Raw genomic sequence first — 24,117 nt, 5'->3', positions numbered from 1 at the left:
AATCTACTTTGAGAGACCCAATGTGTGTGTGTTGTGGGGGCGTGTCCCAGCTACATCACACATCGAAAAACTGGTGAATATGTAGCAAGTCACTTCCCTTGGTGCATCTGCATCTTCCCCTAAATCTCGCACATAAATGCTAGACAAGGATGATGAAACTCCCAGGTGTCGTATGGCAACTCTGACTTCCAGAAGGAAAACTGTTCACTGGACACATAACATCAAAAAAATCTGAAAATGTTGAACCAAAATAAACCAGCTTTGTGTGTTCTGTGAGGCTGCCTGATGCCATCAACCAGCTGCCTTTCTTTCTGGTGTGCCTTGATTTATTCTCTGAGGCCATACCCTAACCTGGTAATCCTTATCCCGTGTGTTCTAAGAGAGGTGAGAATGTGGGTGTAAGTTCAAGGCCAGCCTGGCCTACATAGTGAGTTCTAGGTGAGCCATGGTGAGTCCCTGTCTCTTTTCTTTTTTTGCTTCTTCTGAGACAGAGTCTCACCTGGCTGTCCTTGAACTCACTCTGTAGACGAGGCTGACCTCAAACTCAAAGATCTGCCTGCCTCTGCCTCCTAAGTGCTGGGATTAAATGAGTGAGCCACCGCCGCCCAGCACCTGCCTCAACCCCAATCCCCCGCCCACCAAAAAAGTGGATGAGCAGACATGCATATCCATAACCCTTTCCAGGAATTCAGGGGGAAACCCGTCCCTCTTGCTGTCACCAAGACAAGTCTCTCAGGGTTGTACTTGGGTCATTTCTAGAAGCTTCCACACCACTAAGATGAAATTTAAATCTCTCTAAAATGGTAAAAACTGAATCATTACAATTCAGTGGTGGTGTATGACTTTAATCCCAGCACTCAGGAGGCAAAGACAGGTAGATGTCTGAGCTCCAGGCCAGCCTGGTTTACAAAGCAAGTTCCAGGACAGCCAGGGCTACACGAAGAAACCCTTTCTCAAAAAAACAAAAAACAAAAAAACACGAAAGCTATCCGTCTGACATACACTTGTAATCCTATATTACACTGACGAGGCAGAGGAAGGAGGACCAGATCAAGTTCAAGGCCAGCTCGGACTACATATCAAGTCTCAGAAACAAAAAAAGAGAGCTCTTTCCATGGTTTGTAGAGAAACATTTTTAAGTGTGCAAGTAGTACAGTTTTTATTAAGTTTGCCCCACACTTGATCTATGGCCGAGGGTAACCTTGAACTTCTGATCCTCCTACCACTGCCACCTGGTTTATGTGGTGCTGAGGATTGGACCCGCGCCTCTGTGAGTGCTAGGCAAGCACTCTGCCAACTAGCTACATCCCCAGTCCTGGTTTTTAAATTTTTGTTGTAAATCTACTTGGAATTTCTGTTGCTTCAATAAATAACCTAAAATTAAAAAAAAATTAAAAAAGAGAGAGAGAGAGAGCTCAAGGAAACAACAGCAAATTGAAGCTTCTAAACAGCCTACAGCTGGATGCACAACTCCCGCGGTATAACTGAGGCAAACCTACCTCTTCAAATTTCTTAGTTTTTGCCACATCACATATCTGTGCTATCATACGGATGCGATTACTGAGGCCACATTCACCACTCAGTTCCTAGAGAACAGAAAAAAGGGAAAGGGGCAATGGTTAGAAAGGGTCCACTTAGCCGGGCCGGGCCATGGTGGTGCACGCCTTTAATCCCAGCACTCGGGAGGCAGAGGCGGGCCTGGTCTACAGAGGGAATTCCAGGAAAGGCACCAAAACTACACAGAGAAACCCTGTCTCAAGAAAGAAAAAAAAGAAAAAAGAAAAAGAAAGAAAAGGGTCTAAACCGTCAGTCACAAACCACCTATCCTTGAACTCACATTACAGCCCAGGCCAACCTTAAACATATGGCAATTCTTCTGCCTCAGCCTCACAAGTACTGGGACTACAAGGGAAAAGCCACCATGTCCAACTGTAGACCTTTTCTCATTTTGTTTTTATTTGTTGTGTATGTAGTCCTAGGTGGCCCAGAACTCACTGTGAGGACAAGTCTGGCTTCAAACTCATAGAGATCTGCCTGCCTCTGCCTCTACAGTGCTGGTATGAAAGGCATGTGCCACCAAACCTGGCCAGCTGCAGACCAGAATTCATGGAAGAGTTTACTTCTCCAGCTCTTGGAGTGACAAGAGGCACCTTTGTTTCCCTAACTGGAAGTTTTGTTAGATAAAACTCACATAACGCCGGGCGGTGGTGGCGCACGCCTTTAATCCCAGCACTCGGGAGGCAGAGCCAGGCGGATCTCTGTGAGTTCGAGGCCAGCCTGGACTACCAAGTGAGTTCCAGGAAAGGCGCAAAGCTACACAGAGAAACCCTGTCTCGAAAAACCAAAAAAAAAAAAAAAAAAAAAAAAAACAAAAAAAAAAAAAACTCACATAACATAAAATATAGCATTATGACAATTTTATTTATTTATTCACAGTATCTTCCTGTGTGACCCTAGCTAGCCTGGAACTCAGACCCAGACTATGTATGAGCTGAAGGTAGTCTTCCTGCCTCAGACTCCCAAGTGCTGGGATTACGGGCATGAACAACCAGCCTGGCCATTGTAATAATTTTAAACTGCAAACTTCAAGATTATTACAATGCTTACAATCATCTCCACTATTTCAAGAATGTTTTAAACCACATACCAATTCCTTCCTCCTTCCAGCTCCCACAGCCTCCTCTATGGATTTGCCTATTCTGGACATATTTCGCACACTGGACTCACAAGGCTGTCTATGACCCGCTTTCCTTCATGCAGCATGTTTTCAGTGTTCCTTCACGTTGGGGCATGTGTTACTATTTGATGTTTTCTTCTGTTAAACCATAGCCCATTGTACACAGATGCACTGTATTTGTTTACAACCCTCATTTAATGAGGGGTCTGTTAAATCATACCCCACTGCATACAGATGTATCACATTTATTTACAACCCTCATCCAATGAGGAGTATTTGGTTTGTATCTGAGTGGAAAATGTTCCAAGTATAAAAGTTCAACAATTACTTATGGGTAAGACATACATGCAGGCAAGAAACCCATACACAGCCGGGCAGTGGTGGCACTCGCCTTTAACCCCAGCACTTGGGAGGCAGATCGAGGAAGATCTCTGTGAGTTTGAGGCCAGCCTGGTCTACAGAACAAGTTCCAGGACAGCCAGGACTACACAGAGAAACTCTGTCTCAAAAAGAAAGAAAGAAACTCATACATATAAAATAAAAATTAAAAGTAAATAAACAAGTGGACAAACTTGAGTTAAGGTCTTTGGTACCACGTGTGAGAGCAAGTATGCTGCTACATCTCCAGCACCAAAACACTTCATTTGAGACACCAATTAATATCTCATCATATTCCTAACCCTGGGAAAAGGATGATTTTCAGGTCACATCTAGAAAAGTGGGCTTTCTTTTCTGTGTTTTGTTTTTTGCCTTTTTTGAGACAGAGTTTCGGCGTAGCCCTGGCTGTTCTGAAATCCTGTAGACCAGGCTGACCTCAAACTCAGAGATCTGCCTGCCTCTGCCTCTTGGAGTTCTGCAATTAAAGGCCTGTGCCCCCACTGCCTAGCATTTTTTTTTCTGGTTTGTTTGTTTGTTTGTTTGTTTGAAGACTAGGTCTCAGTATTGTTGCTCAGGTTAGTCTAGAATTATGTTGCTCCAGGCTGGCCTCCAACTTCATAATCCTATCTCCTCAGCCTCCCATATGCTGAGAGTACAGGGCATCCACCATGACTCTAGACAAAGTAAGTGTTCATGCATTACCTAAATCCTAAAGCAGGTGAGCTAGGGCAAAGTCACCAAGATCCTGAGGAAGGACGTGTATATGTCTCCATAGTACTGGGGACAGCAGCCCTGTGCAGACAGTCACCAGCAACTCATCTCCCACAGAACCCAATGACAGACATACCCAGCCTTCCTTGCACTTTGTGCGGGGCTAGCCAAAAGAGAGGCTGCTCACTCACTCTCAAGATTTCCGACGTGATGATAAACTCCGTCTGTTTGCCTTCTGCACACCTGGGATTTGGCCTTGATGTTCCCAGTCCCAGCAGTGTCTTGAACTTCTCCTTCAAGCCTGAATCTTTGCTTGCTGGTTTGGCCATGGTGGGCAGGGCAGTACTAGAGAACTGCTCTGTGCAGAAGAAACATATTATGTGATACACCCGAGGAAGGGCTATGCCCTCCTGCCCTTGAGATGAACCTCCAGTTGCCAGGATCCTAGATCTAAGATAGGCCATAACCTGTCCTCCCTATAACCCCTGGGGCAACTCGATCCAACCAAGAGGGACTCCGCCACAAATCAGCCCAGTATAGGCCTGATCTAGGGAGCCGCCTGCCGCCGCGGGGTGCACAGAGCCATGCTGTTTGCCATTAGTTTTCTCCTTATGTAGAGGAGGAGGTGTGGCGAGGACAACAGAAGCAGAGGCCCGCTCACACACGCAATGGATGGCTTGGAGCACAAGGACTTGTCAGCGGTGGGCGCGGCCGAGGCCTGGATACTGAAAGGCCAGCTCCCCTTCACCCCATCGCGACGCGGCCACACAATCACCCCGACCCGCACCAGCGGTCAGAGCCTTGCGGGATACTCACCCCGCGCGCGCCTCCCGCGCGCAGGACCTCCTGCAGCCAGGAAGGGCGCACACCCCCGGCCCGGAGCAGCTGCCGGAAGCGCAATCTGCACTTCCGGGGGTGAGGCTTTGCGGACTATCTGATTTGAGTTCTCTGGGAATTGTAGTTCCGCGTGCGCGTAGAGCAAGTAGCGGGACCGCGGAGCCCACCGGGATGTGTAGTTTACAGCCCTAGGCATGAACACGGGCATTCGGATGGTGACTCGCAGTCGGAGCCGCGCGCCCAGGATCGCGGCAGAAGGGTGTGGGGAGGAGCTCACGCCGCGAGAAGCTGCTGCAGGTAGCGCTGCGCCTGGAAGGGTTTTGGAGGAAAGGCGGACGTGGAACTTTAGCTCCAAGCTGAGTTCCCGGGCCGCACGATCTGACCTAAACTCTAGGCGCCGCGTAGTAGGCGGTCGCCCACAAATTCTTGAGTCTCACGTGCCCATGCCCCCACCCTAGCTTCTTCCGTGGGGCTGGGACCCGCAGGATCTGCAGGGGTCCGTAAAACTGGGTTCTGGACGTGTCCATTCATCCACCCTTGTCGCCAGCGAAAAGTTTCAGTCCCCCAGCCTAGCTTGGGACATTTACTTGTTCCAGGCTGATTGTGGGGCACTGCAGCCCGTCCTCAGAACAGCCTCTCGTAGGACCAGGCTGTATGCCAAGAACACACTCAGCCAGAAGTTTTCTCCCCCAGCTGGTCGGTGGTTCTGAAAGAAAACAGGCCCTTAGCAAAAACAGGAAAGGGTATGGCACTCATTACATTTGTTCTGTAGCCGTTAAGGACCTACTATGCTCCAAGTAGCGGTACTCAGGGAGCAGTTATCAGAGCCCCTGCACAGTTCCGCTGGGACTTAAGCATAAGTGATTGGAGCAAGAATGTGCATAGACACCAATAGCCCCAGAAGCATTCAGTCATGGAGACCCACTGGGACCCAGGCTGAGACTCAGCAAGAGCCAAGTGCCACCGAAGGAGAACAAGTGTTGGTACTGTTAGGGCAGCAAATGCTTTGCTGTTAGGAGAGTTTGGAACTCATCCTGAGGGCAAAGGTTTCTGAAAGTGGAGTAGCACAGTCCGGTTTGGGTGTTATGAGTTTCTCTTAAATGCAGCTCAAAGGACATGGGACAAGGGAAAGGTTGCACCATTCCGGAGGCTTTTACTAGTGTCTTGGTGTGCTAACGGGCACTTTGTCAGACTGTCACGTCATGTTGTGACCAGGGCAGAGCACTTCTACACACACACCATGGTAGATGACGGACAGTTGTGCAAATAAATGGGGGAGAAGTGAATTGGCAGGTAAGCAGCACCCTTACCCTCATATAAAGCTCAGGTTCCAAAGACTGGATGGCATTTTTTGCAGAAGGAAGAAAAGGCCGCCAGCCTGTGAAACGTCCACAGAAGACACAGAAACTACATGTGGCCTATGAAGTTTCTAATGGTGAGAAAGGTGAGGATGCTGAGCCCCTCAAAGTGCCAATTTGGGAGCCCCAGAACTGGCAGCAGCAACTGGCCAACATCCGAACCATGAGAAGCAAGAAAGATGCACCCGTGGACCAGCTAGGCGCCGAGCACTGCTATGATGCCGGTGCCCCCGCAAAGGTAGGCAGAACCCCACCCCTGCCCAGGGGATTCCTTGTTTTTCCATCTGATCTCTACTAAAAAAAAACCAGACCAAGACCTGCCAGCTCTCTCAGCTGACACCATCCTCTCCAGGCTGCACCTAAGAGGATGTGCTCTTGCTACCTTAGAGCACTGGACAGCATGCATCTTCTGTCATTCATTGTGCCCACTGTGCATGCCAGGAGTGCCTGTGACTTGAGGCCTCATGCATAGTGGTGACATTTGGAAACATTCAGTAATGGGAGACTTACATTGCACTGGTTGCTTAGACTAACCTTAGTTCTAACCGCCTTCTATCCTGGATGGCTCGAGTACTTGTGTCTCTGGGCCTTCTTGTGTATAAAATGATTAGTGTTATCATTGACCAAGCAATAACAGTAACAGTAGTAGCCAATAGTTGTCTAATATGGACTCCGTACTAGGTATGATTCCACGTCACTCATTGGAGCCTCACACTACTCTATAGAGGCAGATAATTCGTCCATGTTAGGTGTGACAAGACAGACCCCACGACCCCAGATGGGTAAGAGGTCCAGGATAACAAGTCAAAGCGGTTAAGGAACTTGACAGGGGTCAGTCACCATCCTGACCTCTGTCGTTGCACAAGCAGGTGCAGAGGTACCAGGTACTCCTGTCGCTGATGCTCTCCAGCCAGACCAAAGACCAGGTGACAGCGGGTGCCATGCAGCGCCTACGGGCCCGGGGCTTGACTGTGGAAAGCATCCTGCAGACAGATGATGACATGCTGGGCAGGCTCATCTACCCTGTGGGCTTCTGGAGGGTAAGCCTTACCCTTGGCAACAGAGCCAAGAGGGGACACTGGTCCGGAGATGGTGGGCAGGCATTTCTGACTACAGAGGCCTTTCCTGCTTCTGACCTGCCAGGAGCTCCTGGGACTTGCCTGTTTATAACCCTTCATTCCTCTACCCTCCCACCTAGCTGCCTGCCCTTCCCCCTTCTCCCCCCCCCCCCCAGGCTCCCTGGAGTGCACTACTCCAAAGAGGCTGCTCCCCTACTCTGCAGAAGCCGGGGTGGCGGGTGGATCTGTTGAAAGCGGCTCTGTGGGTGGGGCTGCTTCCCCTTGGCACTGCGTGGGCCACGTCCATCAGATTGGTTTTAAATAGCCCTCTCCACTCAGGCACAGGATGGGAACCACCCAGCTGGTCTGCCAGTTGCTTGGGGGAGCCCCAGGCTCCAGCCTTCCTTCCTGAAGGTCCAGGTGCTACTGAGTCGAGGTCCTAGGGAGGGAAAGCTGAGGCAGGGGTCCCAGGCTGGTTCCCACACACGTCACTGGCCCACTTCAGTGGGCGCAAGTTCTAGGCATGTACTGGAGTCCTGCTAGGGGCTCCATCAAGCCTCTCTGCTGCCTTTGGCTCTTCCCCTGGAGAGGTGGGGCAGATGGATACCTGTACATGAGGCATGGGCAGGTGATGGACAGCTCTGGATACCTGTGGGTCCTCCCTGATAAACTATGCCTCACCCCAAGGCTGAGCCACACCATCTTCTTTCAGAACAAGGTGAAGTTCATCAAGCAGACCACCGCCATCCTGCAGCAGCGTTATGAAGGGGACATCCCTGCTACTGTGGCAGAGCTGGTAGCCTTGCCGGGTGTTGGGCCCAAGATGGCACACTTGGCTATGGCTGTGGCCTGGGGGACCACATCAGGCATCGGTGAGTGGTTTGTGCCACAAGGATGGAGAAGTTAACTCTGAGCTTGCTTGCTTCTGTTGGAGTTCCCCAAATTTTTTGTGACTCAAACCAGAGTATCAAAAGGGTATTCTCAGTGCTGAGCAAGCCAGCCTGCTCACAGCTGGGCACTGACGACAAGAACTCACTTTTGCTGTTCCTCTGGCATGCCCATCTCTGTGAGGGACCTTGGGATTAAAGGCGTGTGCCACCACCGCCCATGCTCCTGCCTCAGCTTCTTAAGTCCTGGGATTATAGTCATGCACTGCTGTGCCTAACTCCAGGAAATCTTTCTGAGGTCATGTTTCAGTTTAGAGCTTCTGGAGAGTTAGCCAGACCAAGAGGTACAAGTATGCCCCAGGCAGAAGGAATAGCAGCTGTACGGCTGAGTAACGAAGCCGAAGCCGGAAGCTCTAGAACGGGTGGGGTACGTCAGGAAGACCGAGGTGGAGGAGGAGGGTGGGTCTTCTGGGATGGGGAAGGAGGGTCATTTCTGGAATCCCTTTTCTGAGTATCATCACCTAGCATTTGGAGCACCTCTGTGTAACTAGGTTGAAGACATACTCCCTGGGGCAGGGACAGAAATACTGCCTTCTCAGAACTTTGCCCAGAGTAGTTGGGGGCTCCTGTGGTCACATAGAAACCAAAATCTTTAGCCGTGACCTCTCTTTGGGCCCCCAACCCCTGACTCCTGCATGTGCCTGGTGGAAGGGCTCCTTCAGCCTGTCTCTAAGCCTGTAGTGTGGTAGTACTGCCCAGTGGGTAGAGGGCAGCTAGGGGCCCAGGACTTTGACTGGGACCAGGTGACCAACTGTTGAGACTGGAGAACAGCAAGCCTTAGAAGGGCCTGACAGGTAGGAAGTGGGTGAGGCCTACCCACCTCAGTCTCCTCGGCAGCAGCCTTAGTCGACACTTGAGCTTATCTAGACACTGTCCTCAGCTGCCTGTGTCCTGGGAGTGCTGTGCTGGGCAGCTCTGTGGGGGAAGGGCCTCTCTGGGGAAATGTGCTTCCAGTGGACAGGGCAGTATCTGAATGCCACCCACTTCTCTGGAGTCTGAGGGCCTGGCTACCTTCAGTGAGACCCCAGGGCTGCCTCCTCTGGAGTCTGAGGGCCTGGCTACCTTCAGTGAGACCCCAGGGCTGCCTCCTAAGGAGAAAAGATATCCTCTCAACTAAAAAGCTAGGACTGTGGAGATCTGACCCTTGCACCTGGGTGGCCTTAGGTCACACACTTGACCTTTTTGAACTTGAGTTCACAGCCAATGAAGGAGTAATTGCACCCTCCGTAACAACACAGATGTAGCGGAAGCCCCTCTGGCCACCATAGAAAGAAGGCTCATCCATGATGTGGTCCTGGATTGGGCCTCTGGGGTTCTAAGTAATATGATCACCCCTGTGTTACAGAGAAGGAAACTGAGGCTTAACGCTTCCATGATGTGACCCCCTCAGCCTGCACCCCTTTTCCCAGGCAGTTAGCTGGTGTGGGGGAGCGGCTAATTGTTGGACACACCTCGGGGAAAGGCAGGGAAGGCACTGCCATTGGCCGGGTGGCTTGGCAGGTGACCCCAGTGAAGGCATGGGGCTGCATCCCTGTCATGGCCAGCTGATGGGAGCACAGCTGTCGCCAGCCTGACCCTGCTCTCCACTCTGTCCCCAGTAGCTCAGTAACAGTGACCTCAGGCCAACCCACTGGACCAAGCTGCCGCCACCCAGGCCAGTGCTCACAGCCGGTGGATAAGCCGGTGGGGGGCTTAGAACCCCGGGAGATGGCAGAGGAAGCAGAGCAAGCCCTCCCTGATCCGGCCCCGATTCTTGAGGAGGCTTTGGATCAAGAGTACACACTTTAGGGTTTGGTGTTTTTTGTTTTTCCCAGGATAGGGAGTTGGAGAGTCTTACTCTGTAGCCCAAGTTACCCTTGAACTCAGAGCAGTTTCAAGTGCCAGGGTTATGGATGGGGACCACCATGCCTGCCTCATGCGTTGTTTTGTTTTAAAACAGTTTCCCTGTGCAGCCCTGGCTGTCCTGGAACTCGCTTTGTAGAACAGGCTGCCTTCGAACTCAGAGATCCACCTGCAAGCCTGTAATCCCAGCCCTTGGGAGGCAGAGGCAGGTGTATCTTTAAGTTTGAGGCCAGCCTGGTCTATAGAGTTAGTTCCAGGACAGTCAGGGTCATGAAGAGAGACCCTGTCTCCAAAACAAAACAAGGAACAGGCTGCCTGCACCCCAGATTGAGGGCTCAAACTCAGCCAGCCATGCGGATGCAGCCCCTTTCTCTCAGGCTCCATGGTTCCCATCTTGTTTAGAGATCCAGGTAGGAAAGGCCCTGGGCTCCGTCTCCTAGCCACACTTGCCTAGGACTGGAGCTAGGGCTGGGGCACAGTCCAGCTGGCAGAATGCCCTTCTTCACCCTACCCTGTCTCCAAGCAGCAGTGGACACACATGTGCACAGAATCACCAACCGACTGAGGTGGACCAAGAAGGTGACCAAGTCCCCAGAGGAGACACGCACAGCCTTGGAGGAGTGGCTTCCCAGGTACAGTGTAGCCGGCTGAGTCTCAGAGAGGGAGCAGTCCTGCCCTCTGTGTCCAACAGACACTGACCTGTCCCTTACCCTCACAGGGAGCTGTGGAGTGAGATCAATGGACTGCTGGTGGGCTTCGGCCAACAGATCTGCCTTCCAGTCCATCCTCAATGCCAGGCCTGTCTCAACCAGGCCCTGTGTCCTGCTGCCCAGCACCGCTAAGGGTCATAGGGCTTCCTCTGGCCAGTGTCTGTGAAGTGCCTTTGTGGGGAGGGGTAATAAAGTCTGGGGGTTGTTTGCAGGGTGTGTAATAAAGCTGGTGGGTTATTTACACTTGACTTCTGGCCCAGTTCATTTAGGATTAGGCCAAGAAGCATGTATGTGAATGCAGCGAGTGCAGTGTGTTCACATGTCAGGGGCAGGACTGTCCGGGAGGCTGCATGGGGACATACTGTATCCTGGGGAGTGCAGGAGGGAGGGAAGAGAGGGGTGTATAAATCCAGGAGGGAGGAAATAGAGCCAGCCAGCTGCAGCCAGCTGTTGGGAAGCCTGCAGCGGGGGTGGGGGTGGGGGGGTGTTGTCCTTGTGAACTCTCACACTCTGTCCTGCAGCCCCAGCACTTCCCTGAACCTTCTAGCTTCTGAACTTCTGCTCAGCCTGTGCCAGGAACCCACCCCATGTTAACAGAACTCTGGAGACCTAGACTCTGGGCTGCTGGACACAAGGCTTAGCAGGACGGGTCTTGGAGAAGTAGGAGGAGATGATGTTGTCATTCCTCACCCCTGCCCCTCAACTGAAGACTCAGAAAAGACACAGGCGCCAGAGTCCAAGGCAAGGCCTGTTTAATTTGAGGGTGCGCGCGCGCGTGCGCTATGGCTTATGAGGCAGACTGCAGTGCCGATAAGTGAGTTTGGGCGTTGAGAGCACTGAGGAAAGGTTAGAGGGTGGGTGCCAGGTAGGCATAAGGCAGGGGCCAGGCCCAGGAGCCCAGGATCATCTGGGAATGGCTCACACAGACCCACCATCTCCAGGTTCGGGAGCTGCAGAGCAGGATAAGGAGCTGGTCCAGAGGCTTCCCTCTTGGAGTCATGGAACCGCCATCCTCTGGCCCCTCAGAGAGCCTAGGCTTTGCATTCCAGAACCCAGCATGTGGGAGGCAGCACAGGGGTAGCCAGGCAGGGAAGAGAGGCCTGGCGTAGGGACCGTGCCTCGCTAGGGATGCTAGGGATGGGACAGAGTGTAAGCTCCTACACACACAGCTGGCCCTGAGGGCCCCTGGTGGCTGCTCCCTAGAGTCCCTGGTCTCTGCTCAGGATGGCGCTGCTGACAGGGTGGGTAAGAAAGGGTTTGCAGAGAAAGGTTTGTTTTATTGCAATTATTTAGAGAGTGAGTCCCAAGGGGTTGGGGGAGGGGGCTCCACTATTAACTAGAAACATATGTGGAGCTGGAGACCTTTTAGGAAAAAAAGCAAAAACATGAATTCCTTTCAGTCAGCAGGCCTGAGGCAGAACAGCAAAGGCCCTTGGCAGACCACCATTCACAGCTCCTCCCTCTCTCTCTGTCTCTCTGTCTCTCTGTCTGTCTCTGTCTGTCTGTCTGTCCGTTTTTGTCTCTGTCTCTCTCTCTCTCTCTCTCTCTCTCTCATCTCCGGGTTTCTCTCTTCCCTCATCTTGCTATGACAGCCGCAGCACCCAGTGGACAAGACAAGGGTTCGTGGGGTCATGGGTTGTTTCCTGGGTGGCGTGATACCACCCTCCAGTCTGCTGAGGCTTGGGGAGCTCTGGAAAGGCCCAAGGTCCGTGCAGGAAGAGACCCTGGGGCCCCGGACAGGCAGAGAGGGGCTCAGAAGTTGCTGAAGATCTCTCGCTTCCGGTTCCAGTCCATCTGTGGTGCCCGCTTGTTGACCCGGGTGGCTCGAGCCTTTTCCTTGGCTTCAGCTGCTGTGGGACTCAGGTGGAGGCCGCTCTCCTGGAAGGGGTCTCGCTTCCAGGCACTGCCATCCTGGGTACAAGTAAAGTGCAGTGAGTCATATCCCTGGCAGCTACCTTCCCAAGGAACTTACACCAGAGGCCACCTCAGGGCCTACGACAACCAGCCCAAGAGGCTGCTTGGAAATGGCAGCCCCACTGTCCTGGTAGGTATTTCCATGGAGATTAACTCCTAAGCCCTCTGAAACCCCATGTGTGAGCACCACAGCAGAATTACCTCATTGTCCTTCTCTGAGCCTGGCAGGTCACTTCGGGATGAGCACACGGAGCCACCGTTGAGCTGGGAAACCAAGGGTAGGTTGTGGTTCCAGCGTCCCCACCCTGGTGCGCCTAGAACTTCACACTCGCGCACACACACGCACGCACGCACGCACGCACGCACACACACACACACACACACACACACACACACACACACACGGCACAGCTTCATCTGTTCCTTGTTCAGCAGTATCACACTTCTGTCACCGTCTAGGCCAGGGCATAACGGGCAGCCAGCAGTGAACAGGCGAGCCCGACCTGGCCAGTCATGATAGGGGAGAGCAGCTGTAGCAGTGGGAGTCAGCTAGGTGAATGTCACCTGATGTCCAGCCAGGGCTGGTGTCCCAAGAAGGCAAGGACTGAAGACTGCTCGGTAGTCATGAAGGAACAAAGCATGGAGGGGCAGTCTAGGACCCCAGGTACCCTCCCACCGTGTCAGCCTCAGTGCTGACCCCACACAGGAGTCACAGTGGGTATTTGTTTTGTCTTGAGACAAGGTCTCTCTATGTAGTCCTGGCTGTCCTGGAACTCGCTCTGGAGACCAGGCTGGCCTCAAAACTTAGAGATCCACCTGCCTCTGCCTCCCAAGTGCTAGGATTAATGGTGTATACCATCATGCCCGGCTAGCACAGTGGGTATTTTTGAGATGACCAGGCCAAATAGGTTTCACAACTGTACATCCTCAAGTGCAGAGATCTCCCCGAGAAGCAACCTCTGTCATATCTGGGGACACAGGCAGAGGTACACTATGGTCACTTGGGCCCACTCTCTCACCTGAGCAGAACTGGTCCCGTTTGTGACTGGTGATGGCAGTGGACCTGTGGGAATAGCATGTTAGTGACTGCACTGACCCTACCCTGTGCCCCTAAGACAGTAGCCTACCTTCTACATGATCCTCAGTGGGTGTGACCCGCAACCTCTTGAAGTGTTCATCAGTCTCAGGATCTACCACCAGCAACCGGGCCTCATCCTCCCGTGCCTTGATTCTGGCAACAACTTCGGCGTGGCGCAGCCCCTCCACATTCTGCCCGTTCACCTGCCACCACCCACACAGGGTCAGAAAGGCCTGAGGGGCCCAGGCGGCCCGATGCCACCCAGCCAGGTGTGCCATCAAATATTCATCAAAGCCACCACCAGCCGAGGCAGCAAGAGGAATACCAGCTCAAGTTCCCTCTGTCTCCCCTCCTCCTGCAGGGACCCAGGGCCCAGACATGGACACACAAATACACAGGGACCCAGGGTACCTCAATGAGCCGGTCCTGGGCACGGAGGCCAGAGTGGGAAGCAGGCGAACCCGGATCCACAGAGCGGATGTATTGACCAGGCCGGGACTTGTCACTATGCAGGTTGAACCCATAGCCCTGGGGTCCCCTTCGTAAGTGGCAGAGCCGGGGACGCAGCTCTCTTGGGGGCCCATTGACATCCTGTAGACACATAGGAGGTGAGATCAGGCTCTACCCCGCAGCCTCCCAGCCCTGTGCTCTCAGGAACCAATCCTAGGTTTCATTGCCAAACACTCTATGTGCCCCCTGACTGAGGGGCTTAGTAAAGCTGCCTGTAACACAGCTTTAGCTGTGGGGTGAGTGACAAAGCCTGTCCCCAAACATGTAAACATCTAAGGAGAGAGCTGCTGGCAGGAGCCATGGAAGAATGCATAGGGGTCACTGTACAGCTTGGGAGACCAGATGGGATAACGCCCCCCATCACAGGACCTGGCAAGACTGTGTGCCTTTAGGTCTCACAGCCTCCTCCTCCTCCTACTCCTTTGCCTCCCTTTTGTAGGGCTGGTGCCTTGGAGGCCTGAGCAGCTTTGTTTTCTCTTCAAGGCCTCCAAGAGGCTCCCTGGGCTGTGTGGCAGCTGTTTGCTTTTGAATTCCAACACTACCTGGAACCACTGCCCCCACCCCATGGGCCCAGAAAGAAGAGGCTTCAAGTAGGAAAGATCCAGGGACAGCCACTCCCAGACTACAATGGTTCCTAGCCCACAACATGGAAGGGCTCATGGTGCCCACAGGGAACCCCCACCACTGCCCCAGGCTGCCTTTCTTTACCTCTGGCATCCTGCAGAAGATCTCTGGGCCAGGAAGCTATGCAGCCAGGGGCCAGCCTTTTGACCCCCAACCCCAGCCAAGGGCCAAGCCAGAGACTGCTGCTGAATGGCCAGCGGCTGCCGGTGCCCAATTACAAAGGGCCAGCGGCTGGGGTGGGCAGGCAGGTGGCAGCTCAGGTTTCTGGGTGTGTGTCCAGGTGACAAGGCTGGGGGCATTTCCCTCATCTTCCACTACCACCCCTGCCCCTGCATGTCTGATGGCTGGGGGACCATAGAGCAGGGAGGGTCCTTCAGGTCTCAGGGCAGATCCCTAAATCTCAGGCACCTGTCTTCCCCCAACCCAGACTACGTCTAACTATCCCAGCTGCCCACTGTACCGCCCTTGTTGGTGTTTTGGCCCCACACTGTAACTCAGGCTATCCTCAAACTCAAAACTCAAAGTGATCTTTTGTTTTAGCTTCTGAGTACTGGAATTATAGGCATATGTCCCCATGCCTAGCTCCAAACCCTAAATGTGGTATTATCCATGTCCATGGGTAGCAGCCAGATGCAGGAGTAAGTACATCCTTCCATGCAGGGCCACTCCTGGCTTTCGGGTTCTGGGATGTCCCTTCAACATAGATACCCTCTTTTGGTCTGGCCTGCACTCAGGACCCCTTCCTTGACCCCAAAGCCCAGCTGGAGTCTCCTGTTGACCCTTGGTACACAGCCACCATCTGCCCCATCACACCAAGGATTACAGACGTTAAACTGTCCCCTAGTCCCCCAGGGGCTCAGCTAGACAATGTTGGCTGAATTCAGGCTTGTAAGGCCTCAGAGATCTTCAGAACCCCACTGCACAGATTTGTCAGCTCGAAAGGACACAGCTGAAGGTCTAGGGCTTTGGGGCAAGGCCCTGATAGCCCCTAACAGAGGTACCCATCAAAACAGCCTGGGACAGCCAGAGACTAGTTCACAAGGGAGAGAACTGGAGTAGACAGTGTCAAAACAGTGCAAGAAAATGTGTGACCACTCCTGGCCAAAGTCATGTCCTAGGAGGCAGGGCCACATCATGTGGCCAGAGAGACAAGACATCCAAGCTCACACTCATAAACAAGCAGCAAGGACACACACAGCCACCCACACACGCAAGCTTATGTCCATGGCACTCGCCCCGGTGGCCTCTTCCCACGGCCTCTGTGGTAGCCTACAGGGCAGGGTTTCTTGGGGCTCCCAGACGGGAAGCAGGACTTGGCAAGCTATTGTGACCATGAAACTAGGGGCCATTCCTGAGGGGCTGTTCTGGCCAACCCCCAGCCTCAAGCCAGACCAGCCACCTCTCAGCACAGGCTGAAAGATCCCTTTTGCCAACTAGCCTAAACCATCTCTGGCCACAAGCAGTGTCCAAGTGGTGCCAGGCCTGGCATAAGGCCCTCAAGTATAAGGACTGCAGCGCACCCTCAAGCCTGTGGGGTAGAGGGGGCCAGCTAGAGCAAGCAAGTGGGGGTAGGATGCCCCCATGAGCAGTGGGAGGGGTGCATTGCTGGAATTCTTCCTCCCAGCCCTAGCTGTGAGCACACTTCCTGCCTTCTTCAGACAGGCCCTCTGGCTCCCACGGGCTCTGAGACACAGAGCCATAGAGCTGGGCGAGCCCCAGTACCCCTGCTGAGCCTATAGCCAAACAAAGGCTGATATGGGGGTGCCCTAGGAACCAAGCTCTGCCCCCCCCACCAGATAATGACTCACCAGCCCCAGCAGAGAAAGGCCCCCATTGTTGCTTGGGGTCCGTCTTGTAGGCACAAACATCCCCAAGTTCTCTGTCCCTTCCCAGAGATTGAGCTAAGGCTGGGGTCCTGACAGCCCATCTCTGCCCCAACTCCACCTGACCTGAACAAACCCTCGATGGAAGTTCTGTGGAGGAGCTCCTGGGGCTGAGGCAGGCAGCATGGTATTCCTGGAGCGAGCCATGAGAGGTGGGCTAGGAACGGCAAACAGGAGGTGACCAGCCTGGAGTGGCCTGAGCTCTTGGGCCAGCCGAGGAGACTGCCACCCTACTTATCTACCTCCCACTGTGGCCCAGGTTCCCTGGGGATGGGTGGGGACGTAGGGCTGACTCACTTTGGGTAGCAGGGTGGTTACTGAACCCCCTCCCCTGTCCGGCGCCCCCCACACCCTGCTGGGTTTCCGTCCCAAGAAAGGAAGGAAGGAAGCTGCTGGGAGGCCCTGCCCTGCTCCAGGACCCAGGGCAGTGGAGACAGGGAGTCAAGGGAGGGGACCTTGGCTGGAGAACAGAAGACAGTGGATGAGGGGGAGAGAAAAGAGGGCAGAAAGAACCAGGGGAGTCCCCAAAGCATGCTGCTATCACTTTGTTCCACACCATCCTGGACCACGAAGCCACCACCTGCAGAGTTACAGCACCCTGACTCAGTCCCCAAGTCCTCCAGGAGGGACGGGCAGGGTAGGCCGAAGGGGGTGGAAAGGCATGGTCTATCACTACCTCCCCGTCCCTGGCACTGCTGGCTGCTGGGTCTCTGTTTGGGGGCAGTCCCTGTCATCACTAGAATCAGCTCACTGCAGCTGCAGCCACCCCCAGCCCTGAATGGCCCCGGGCTGAGTCACCACTGACTAGGCTTTCCCGCCTCCAAAGGGAGGGGCAGAGCATATCCGCATTCTCCCCTGGCCCACCTCCCCTAGCCTGCAGGCTGGGACAGAGGACACAAGTTCAGGGAGGCCGAGAAAGCCCTAACCTCCCATGGGGTCACCCAGTGGACACCCCCACCCTGCAGAGCAGAGGCATACCTGTCTGTCCAGCCCCCAGTGCCCCAACCCTCTCAGGCTCCCACACCCAAACTGAGGCAGGCTGTCTTAAGCTTGGTTTGTAGAGGTCATATGAGGCTCCCCTTTCTCTTCCAGGGGAACACTGTCTCTTAGGCTCCTATACCTCCTCGAGTCCTTGTCCCTAGATCTGACCCATCTACCATGGGACAGCCCATTGTACCCCTTTTGTTCCTCTAAAAATACGCCCAGAGGAAGCCCCCTCCTAGGGCTTCCTGCAGCCCCTCCAAGCCTGAAATAGCAATGACGGGGAAGGACCCACCCACAGCCAAGGGGCCTGGGCCACCCCATCTGCAGATAAGGCCCCAGGGTGGATTTTTCCACAGGAAGGTGAATAGGGCTGTTTGCATCTAAATGAATGGACAGGCGAGGAACAACAGGACTTCTTCCTACGGAGGGGAAAGGGGTGCTTGGGAAAAAGGGAGGCTCTTAGTCCTCAGCCAGAGGAAGATGGGCCTGGCCCCATCTTGTTCCCTCAAGATTCCTTCTAAAGACTCCTGATCTTAAACAGCCAGAGGGCAGAATCTAGATCCCAGGACTTGGCACCTGCCCTCAGGTCTCTAAGAAAGAAAAGAATCCCACAGGTTCAAAGCAGACACCTTTGCCCAGGTTGGCCTTACCACTGGGAATGTCATCTCCCAGCCTCCAGACAGGTCCCTCGGGGATCCGCACAGGCCCAATCAGCTCAAGGAAGAGACATTTGGGTGAGGTCAAAGGCAAATGTCACCTGACCCTCCAGCAACCCCCAGCCAATGGTTCTCCGAGTTGGATGTGGGGAGCCCTTGGCTCAAATAATAATTACAAGATGTGAGAGACAGTAACACCAGAGCCTCCAAGAAACAGGACAAACAGCCTCGGGCCCTTCCTCTTGCCCCAGGTTCCTCCTAAATTAGCTACTGAGGAGGTGGAACAGACCTTCCCTTGTTTCTTCCAGGTCTCCTATCCTGGAAGGGGACAAGAGGGAGGTGCTACCTAACAGGGGCCACGCGACAACAGCACACAAGGACTCCCTAGGGAGGGGAATCAAGGGAAGGACTCATCCCAGAAACTCCTTAGGAGGAGCCACATGGAGCTCACCTGGATGCCAGTCCCTGTCCCTGTTCCCATTTCCCTGGAGCCCTCCACCCCACTGCAGCAGGATCTAATCCACCCAAGGCCTTCAGAGCACACTGGATGGCTTAGACAGAGACATGGACAGAGCCCAGGACGACAGACATCTAACAGACACTCCGTCCTTTCCTGTGCCAGCAGCTCCTCCCAAGGCTCCTCAGCCACTGGAATCTGAAGTAGAGGGAACAAAGACAGAAGAGTGGCCACAAGTGGCCAGCAAGGGCACAGAGTGTGGCCTACTGCAGTAGGCAAAGAGTCCCGCGAAGAAATGGAGGCTAGAGACTTGATCAAAGCGAGGATTATTATTAGGGGCAGTGGTGGGAGTTCTGGAAAAGGCTCATTGTCCCCAGACATAGCCCACCATACCTTCTGGCCAGTGTCCGAGCCAAGGCTGCCGGAGCATGCCCAGTCGTGCTTTGGCTCCCAGGGGTGGTGGGCTGGTGGAAGCCCTCGGTGGACCATCTCCTCAGTGCAGGTCAGTTGTCGCCTGCAGAGTTCCTCATCTGTCTCCTTGTCCACCACAAGCAGCTGAGTCTGCCCCTCCACAGCCTTGATCCTCTGTACCACCTGGAATGGGTGGGTAGCAGGACCGGGTCAGCAGCCAACACCCTGGGCAGCACACGGATAGGGCACCACTTGGAAAGGGCACCACTCCCGGCTAGGCATGGCTCACAGACAGCAGGCAGGAGTTGGCCTGCCGTGAGTGGGCAGCTGAACTGAGAGGCCTGCGGGCTCCACCCCCCACCCCCAGGTTCCAGTAGCTCCCTCCCTCTTCTCCCTGGAGCTGGAGCCCAGGCTGCTAGTACTTCAGGATCCTCTTGCGGCCTTTCACTCAGCTCAGGTAAGGACAGGAAGGAGCTGCCAGGAGCAGCCAGATGGGAGAGTCAGAAACTGTTCAGTTGAGCTTCAGGATTTCAGTCTAGTCTATGCATGTGTGTGTGCATGCTTACCTGTATGTATGCACATGTGTGTGTGCTTTTGTGTGTGTGTGTGTGTCTGTATGTTTGTCTATTTTAAAATCTGTCTGTTGGTATAGATGTAGGAGAGAGCAACTCAGTTGGCCCCAATGTGAGTATTTGGGTCTATTTCTTTCTCTGAGATGCAATGTGAATCTAATACCCAGCAAGATCTAGAACTCCAGTTTGCCTCCAGACCAGGACCAGAAACCCATTCCTGCTGGACCTGCAAAGAGGTGAAGACCTAGGGATTCTACCTAAGATGCTCAGATATATCAGGTAAGCAGGACTCCACTCCAGCAGGTAAGGCGAACAGTTGCAGGTACAGCAGTGAACAGGTGTGGCTTACAGCCATCTGTGTGTCTGGATGGGTGCCTGTGACGTGGAGAGCCACCATGGATCATGCAGGATGTTAGTATGAGTTCAAAGGGAGACATGCCCACCGGACATCTGAAGGGCAGGAAGCGTTAACAAGTGCACCCCCACGGCCTGGGGGTGAAGAGACAGGATCCCCACCATTACTTCACTTAGTACATGCTATCACAGACAGAAGGTCCGACCCAAGGCCATCTTCACCTGGCCCCTCAGTGATCATCCTCTCTCCCCATGACCAACAGAGCAGAAGGATCCCAGCACCCAAAGCTTTCTGGCATGGGAACCAAGCCAGTCACCCACTATCTCTCAGTAAAATGGGAGTTATGGTTTTACTTTCTATCTTCCCGAGCAGTAGTTCTAATGTGGCTCTCTGTAAAACTCTTTGGAGACTAGCACCCTAGAAACCTGGGATAAACAGGTGGATTCCAGCAACTGCTCAAGGCAGATGACACCAACTCTGCTGGGCTCTCCCTTGCCTGTGGGCCAACCTTTGGGCTCCACTCCCAACCTCTGCAGCAGCACACAACCAAATCCAGTGGTCACTGTAGGTAGAAAGCAGACCCCTGGAGGAGACAGGAATTCAACTTGTGGCCCAGCCAAGAATCACCCTGCTTTCTCCAGGCTCCAGGACTGACCACATGGGTAGGTCATGGACATGCTTGGTACTGGAGATCCAGAACAGAAACGGTGGAGGGAGGCTGGACTCTAGTCAAGGTCTGAGGTGTGTCTACCCCTCGGTGGGATACAGAGACCCCAGGGGTAGAACCTGCCTAGAGAACAGCCTTCCTCTAGCTGCAGGAGACAAGAGCTGGACAGTGACCTCTACAGGGCCATGCAGCCTCTCAGGAGGAGGCTGTTTCTGAAACCAAAGAATATGCTGCCACTAGAGCTGACTCCTCCAGACCCAGACATACGGGCCCACGAGAAGTACACTAGTATAACCAGGCACTCGGGGACACACACTCACACACATACACACACACACACACACTCACACACACACACAGCTGGCACACATGCTTGATGGGGCCACACAACCCTAGACACACGTTCCAGCACTGACACAATCATGCTTTCACCCTCTCCTGAAACAGTTGGGTAGTGTGTTCATATGGATGACCCCAGAGAGACCTGCAAGCACACACACACACACACACACACACACACACACACACACACACACACTGACAGAAAAGCATCTGTACCACAAGGCCACAAGGTGCCTTAGCCACCTCCTCCCCCTCCATGGCACACAGAGGCCAAAACTAGCAGAAGCAGCCAGGGCCCTGGCCAGAGTAGCCGCAGTGCGGCCCCTCCCTACCAGGATGTCCTCCCTCCCCCGCTAGTGCAGGACTGAGCTTCCTCACCAGGAGGCCAGCTGGCCGGCCACGTCCCACACCTCGACACCGAGCCCAAGCAGGCCCCTGCGCGACCCTTGCCGGGTCCCACCATACGGCACGCAGAAGCGGGGGGCCGTTGGCATCTTGGCCAGCGCTGTAGGGACGCGCCCCCAGGAGGGAGCCGGGGGCGGGGCGCAGCGCAGGGACCCACCTGGTGATGCGTCTCGCCCTCTACGTTGACGCCGTTGACCTCAACCAGGCGGTCCCCGGCGCGCAGCGCGGCCGCCTCGGCTGGGGAGCCTGGCTCCACGCGCCGGATGAACTGGCCACGGCGGCCCTTCTCGCCATGCAGGTGGAAGCCGTAGCCTTGCTCGCCGCGCACCAGGCGACACAGGCGGGGCCGCAGCGACTCCGGCGCGGCCATGGCACCGCTGCCCCCTGGCTGGCCGCGACTGGCCACGGCTCACACCACCCGCGGGCTGGAGCGCGGAGGTGGCGGGGGCGCGGGCGGGAGAGCAGGCAGCGGCCTCGGTGGCTCCCGCTCAGCTCGCGTCGCCTCGGGCTCCGGCTTCGGCTCTGGCCCTGGCCCCTGCTCCTGCTGCAGCGCCGCCCCCGCGCCCGCCCCTTCCCCGCCCTCCTGGCTGCCCCCGCCCGAGCCCAAGCCCCGCTAGCTAGGCCCCTGCCTCGGCGCCCAGAAACCCTGGAGGACCAGGGAGTGAGGATTGCATGGTCAGGCAACTCCGGAGTCCCTGGAACTCCTATCTCATCCCATTTTGACCACCCTCCGTAGCACCAGCACCTTCGCCTTCTGTTCCAGGAACCACTCTTTTAGACACCTGCATACCCTACACTCAAGAGGTTCCTGAAATGGGGAGCTTAGAGAAAGGGTCCAGTGTGAGACACCCTGCACAGAGACCAGAGGGGAAGAGCAGGGGCCGCTGCGCTCCTTCCTCAGAATGCACCCTCTACCCACCGGACCTGCTCTGCCTGCTCCTACTTTGCCCTCTGAATCTAGATCCCCGAAGTTGTCCTGGTCCAACCCAGAGTGCAACAGGCAAAAATACGAGTTTAAAGAGACATGACAGTAACCTAGGACCTTAGAGCCAGTGACTAGGTGACCCCTTCCCCTTCCCAGGAAGTGTTTGTCCACTAAACATCCTGTCCCCACATTCCCTGCTTTTCGGGGACGTGAGTTTATCTGGCAGAGATGGGAGGGTATTTGCTGCCTTCCTCTTGACCTGGTATGAACTGTGTTGAGGACGGACTTCGGCCCCTGAGCTCTAGGTGGTGATCAGCTGTCCCATATTAAGCCCCTGTAGATCCCCCATCCCCTGTCCCCATACATTCTTGCTTTCACAATTGCGTAAGTTCTCACCTACCCCTGCGGGACAATAGTCCCTCAGAGAATCACTTCCGCATTCCTGTATAGTTTCCCCCAGAACAACCCTAGAGGAAACAGGCCATTTTACAGACCGGGAAACTGAGGCCTGGAGAAGGGAGGTCCTGCACCTCTGCTGGGGCCCAGTATTGTGACCTTGAAGTATCTTCTCCCTTACCTACGGCAGCCGGGATCCAGTCTGCATCTCCCCACCCACTGCTCCTCACTTACCTGGTCCCCCTGGGTCAGGAAAAGCCAGTTCAGACAATTCCCCATGTGGATAGGAGATGCAGCCCTAGCTCAGTGTTCTCCTGTCCCTCTCCTCTCTCCAGAGCCCTTAGCTTGGGCTCTCCTCCACCCAAGCACCAGGACCCGCCTCTGAGCAGCATCCTAGGCAGCAGCCCCTTGGGTACCCACACCCTAGTGGCTGCCCCTGAAAGGCACTTAGGCTGAGGATGCTCTGTTGCTCCCTGCCCCCAAGCCTCTCTGCAGATTCCAGCTGATGCTGCCATAGGCTCTGGCCAGCTGGCTATCTCTGTCTGTCTGCCTGTCTGCTTTAGGACTGGTCTCTCTGGGCCCAGCCTAATGCTGTTACCCATGGAGATTGTGAGATAATGTGTATAAGCAGTGTGCTTGCTGTATATCCCACCTGTGTGGAACTTGGAAGTTGTCTCCCAACAACCAGGAACACCCAGACTTACTAACTGCAGCTTTGTGGTCACACTGAGGAGGTTGGCAAGATGGGAGTTTTCCAGGCCAGGAGTTGAGGAAGGTCGGGGACTTCTCACCTCAACCTTGGGCCCTCACTGGCTTTCTGCCATCAAGGACTCGGCCCATGAATAAAAATGGGATGAGAATAAAACCAGACCAGGAACATGTGGTCACAGAGGGGCCAGGAACCAGGATGCCACAGCAGAGTAGTAACAAAGGCGTTCCCAAAGCAAAAGGCTGAAAAGTACCAAGGAAGGTGACAGTGACCAGGCAGCATCTTTGGCGTTGGCTTGAGCCACCGAGGAAGGCTGGGCCAGCAGTGGGGGGCAACAAGGGAAGAGGCAGCGCCTCTGTAATCCCACCACTCAGGAGGCTGAGGCAAGAGGATGACAAGTCTATAGTCAGCCTGGATATCATGTGTCAAGAACAAGAACAAAGGATATGGCTGGCGAGATGGCTCAGTCTTTGAGAGGACCAGGGTTTGATTCCAGTACCCACATGGCAGTGTACAACCATCTATAATGGGATCCAGTGCCCTCCTCTGGTGTGCAGACATATATGCAGACAAAGCCCTATATACATCAAATACATAAACAAATAAATTCCACACACACAGGGTTTCTCTGTGTAGCCCTGGTTGTCCTAGAACTTGCTCTGTAGACCAGGCTGGCCTTGAACTCACAGAGATCCACCTGCCTCTGCCTCC

The 24,117-nt window shown here is 54.4% G+C and overlaps 3 protein-coding genes across 5 annotated transcripts in view; 1 reads left to right on the top strand and 2 right to left on the bottom strand.

The window, feature by feature from the left end:
* Tsc2 (TSC complex subunit 2) overlaps nucleotides 1-4,703 on the bottom strand; it is a 37,364-nt gene extending 32,661 nt beyond the window's left edge. Inside the window, 3 exon segments of the mRNA XM_052759068.1 lie at nucleotides 1,500-1,586; nucleotides 3,958-4,124; nucleotides 4,583-4,703. Of these exon segments, the coding sequence (XP_052615028.1) occupies nucleotides 1,500-1,586; nucleotides 3,958-4,095 (225 nt within the window). The 5' untranslated portion in view covers nucleotides 4,096-4,124; nucleotides 4,583-4,703.
* A 36-nt stretch (nucleotides 4,704-4,739) lies between these two features.
* On the top strand, nucleotides 4,740-10,766 carry Nthl1 (nth like DNA glycosylase 1). Of its 2 annotated transcripts, none has more exons than XM_052759069.1 (6): nucleotides 4,740-4,900; nucleotides 5,961-6,199; nucleotides 6,828-7,001; nucleotides 7,732-7,891; nucleotides 10,335-10,440; nucleotides 10,527-10,766. In XM_052759069.1, exons 1-6 carry the CDS (start codon nucleotides 4,798-4,800, stop codon nucleotides 10,648-10,650), a joined length of 906 nt encoding a protein of 301 aa, XP_052615029.1. In that variant the 5' UTR covers nucleotides 4,740-4,797; the 3' UTR covers nucleotides 10,651-10,766. The 2 variants fall into 2 exon arrangements, with proteins under 2 accessions (XP_052615029.1, XP_052615030.1); XM_052759070.1 differs by having other exon boundaries at nucleotides 4,745-4,900; nucleotides 6,831-7,001.
* A 487-nt stretch (nucleotides 10,767-11,253) lies between these two features.
* On the bottom strand, nucleotides 11,254-21,902 carry Nherf2 (NHERF family PDZ scaffold protein 2). Of its 2 annotated transcripts, XM_052759056.1 has the most exons (7): nucleotides 21,534-21,902; nucleotides 19,018-19,218; nucleotides 13,922-14,101; nucleotides 13,560-13,713; nucleotides 13,452-13,495; nucleotides 12,634-12,696; nucleotides 11,254-12,429 (listed from the first exon to the last, which is right to left on the bottom strand). In XM_052759056.1, the coding sequence occupies exons 1-7, from the start codon at nucleotides 21,744-21,746 to the stop codon at nucleotides 12,271-12,273; spliced, it is 1,014 nt and encodes a 337-aa protein (XP_052615016.1). In that variant the 5' UTR covers nucleotides 21,747-21,902; the 3' UTR covers nucleotides 11,254-12,270. The 2 variants fall into 2 exon arrangements, with proteins under 2 accessions (XP_052615016.1, XP_052615018.1); XM_052759058.1 differs by lacking the exons at nucleotides 19,018-19,218; nucleotides 21,534-21,902 and adding an exon at nucleotides 16,594-19,001.
* Between the last annotated feature and the right edge of the window lie 2,215 nt (nucleotides 21,903-24,117).

This window comes from Peromyscus californicus, unplaced genomic scaffold (assembly GCF_007827085.1).
Source record: "Peromyscus californicus insignis strain IS unplaced genomic scaffold, ASM782708v3 Scaffold_3__1_contigs__length_106647218, whole genome shotgun sequence".
In the NCBI taxonomy this organism is placed as follows: domain Eukaryota; kingdom Metazoa; phylum Chordata; class Mammalia; order Rodentia; family Cricetidae; genus Peromyscus; species Peromyscus californicus.
The sequence above is the reverse complement of the archived record's forward strand: the minus strand, read 5'-3'. Positions and strand labels throughout refer to the sequence as shown.

What these genes read in the sequence shown, in the direction of transcription:
- Nthl1 (XM_052759069.1), top strand. Translation starts at nt 4,798, where the DNA reads ATGAACACGGGCATTCGGATGGTGACTCGCAGTCGGAGCCGCGCGCCC. An exon ending in ATGCCGGTGCCCCCGCAAAG is followed by an intron (nt 6,200 to 6,827) that starts GTAGGCAGAACC and finishes TCGTTGCACAAG; the next exon opens with CAGGTGCAGAGGTACCAGGT. An exon ending in GGGGACCACATCAGGCATCG is followed by an intron (nt 7,892 to 10,334) that starts GTGAGTGGTTTG and finishes GTCTCCAAGCAG; the next exon opens with CAGTGGACACACATGTGCAC.
- Nherf2 (XM_052759056.1), bottom strand. Translation starts at nt 21,746, where the DNA reads ATGGCCGCGCCGGAGTCGCTGCGGCCCCGCCTGTGTCGCCTGGTGCGC. An exon ending in GCTCGGACACTGGCCAGAAG is followed by an intron (nt 14,102 to 19,017) that starts GTATGGTGGGCT and finishes ATGTGTCTACAG; the next exon opens with GATGTCAATGGGCCCCCAAG. An exon ending in CCCAGGACCGGCTCATTGAG is followed by an intron (nt 13,714 to 13,921) that starts GTACCCTGGGTC and finishes GGGTGGTGGCAG; the next exon opens with GTGAACGGGCAGAATGTGGA.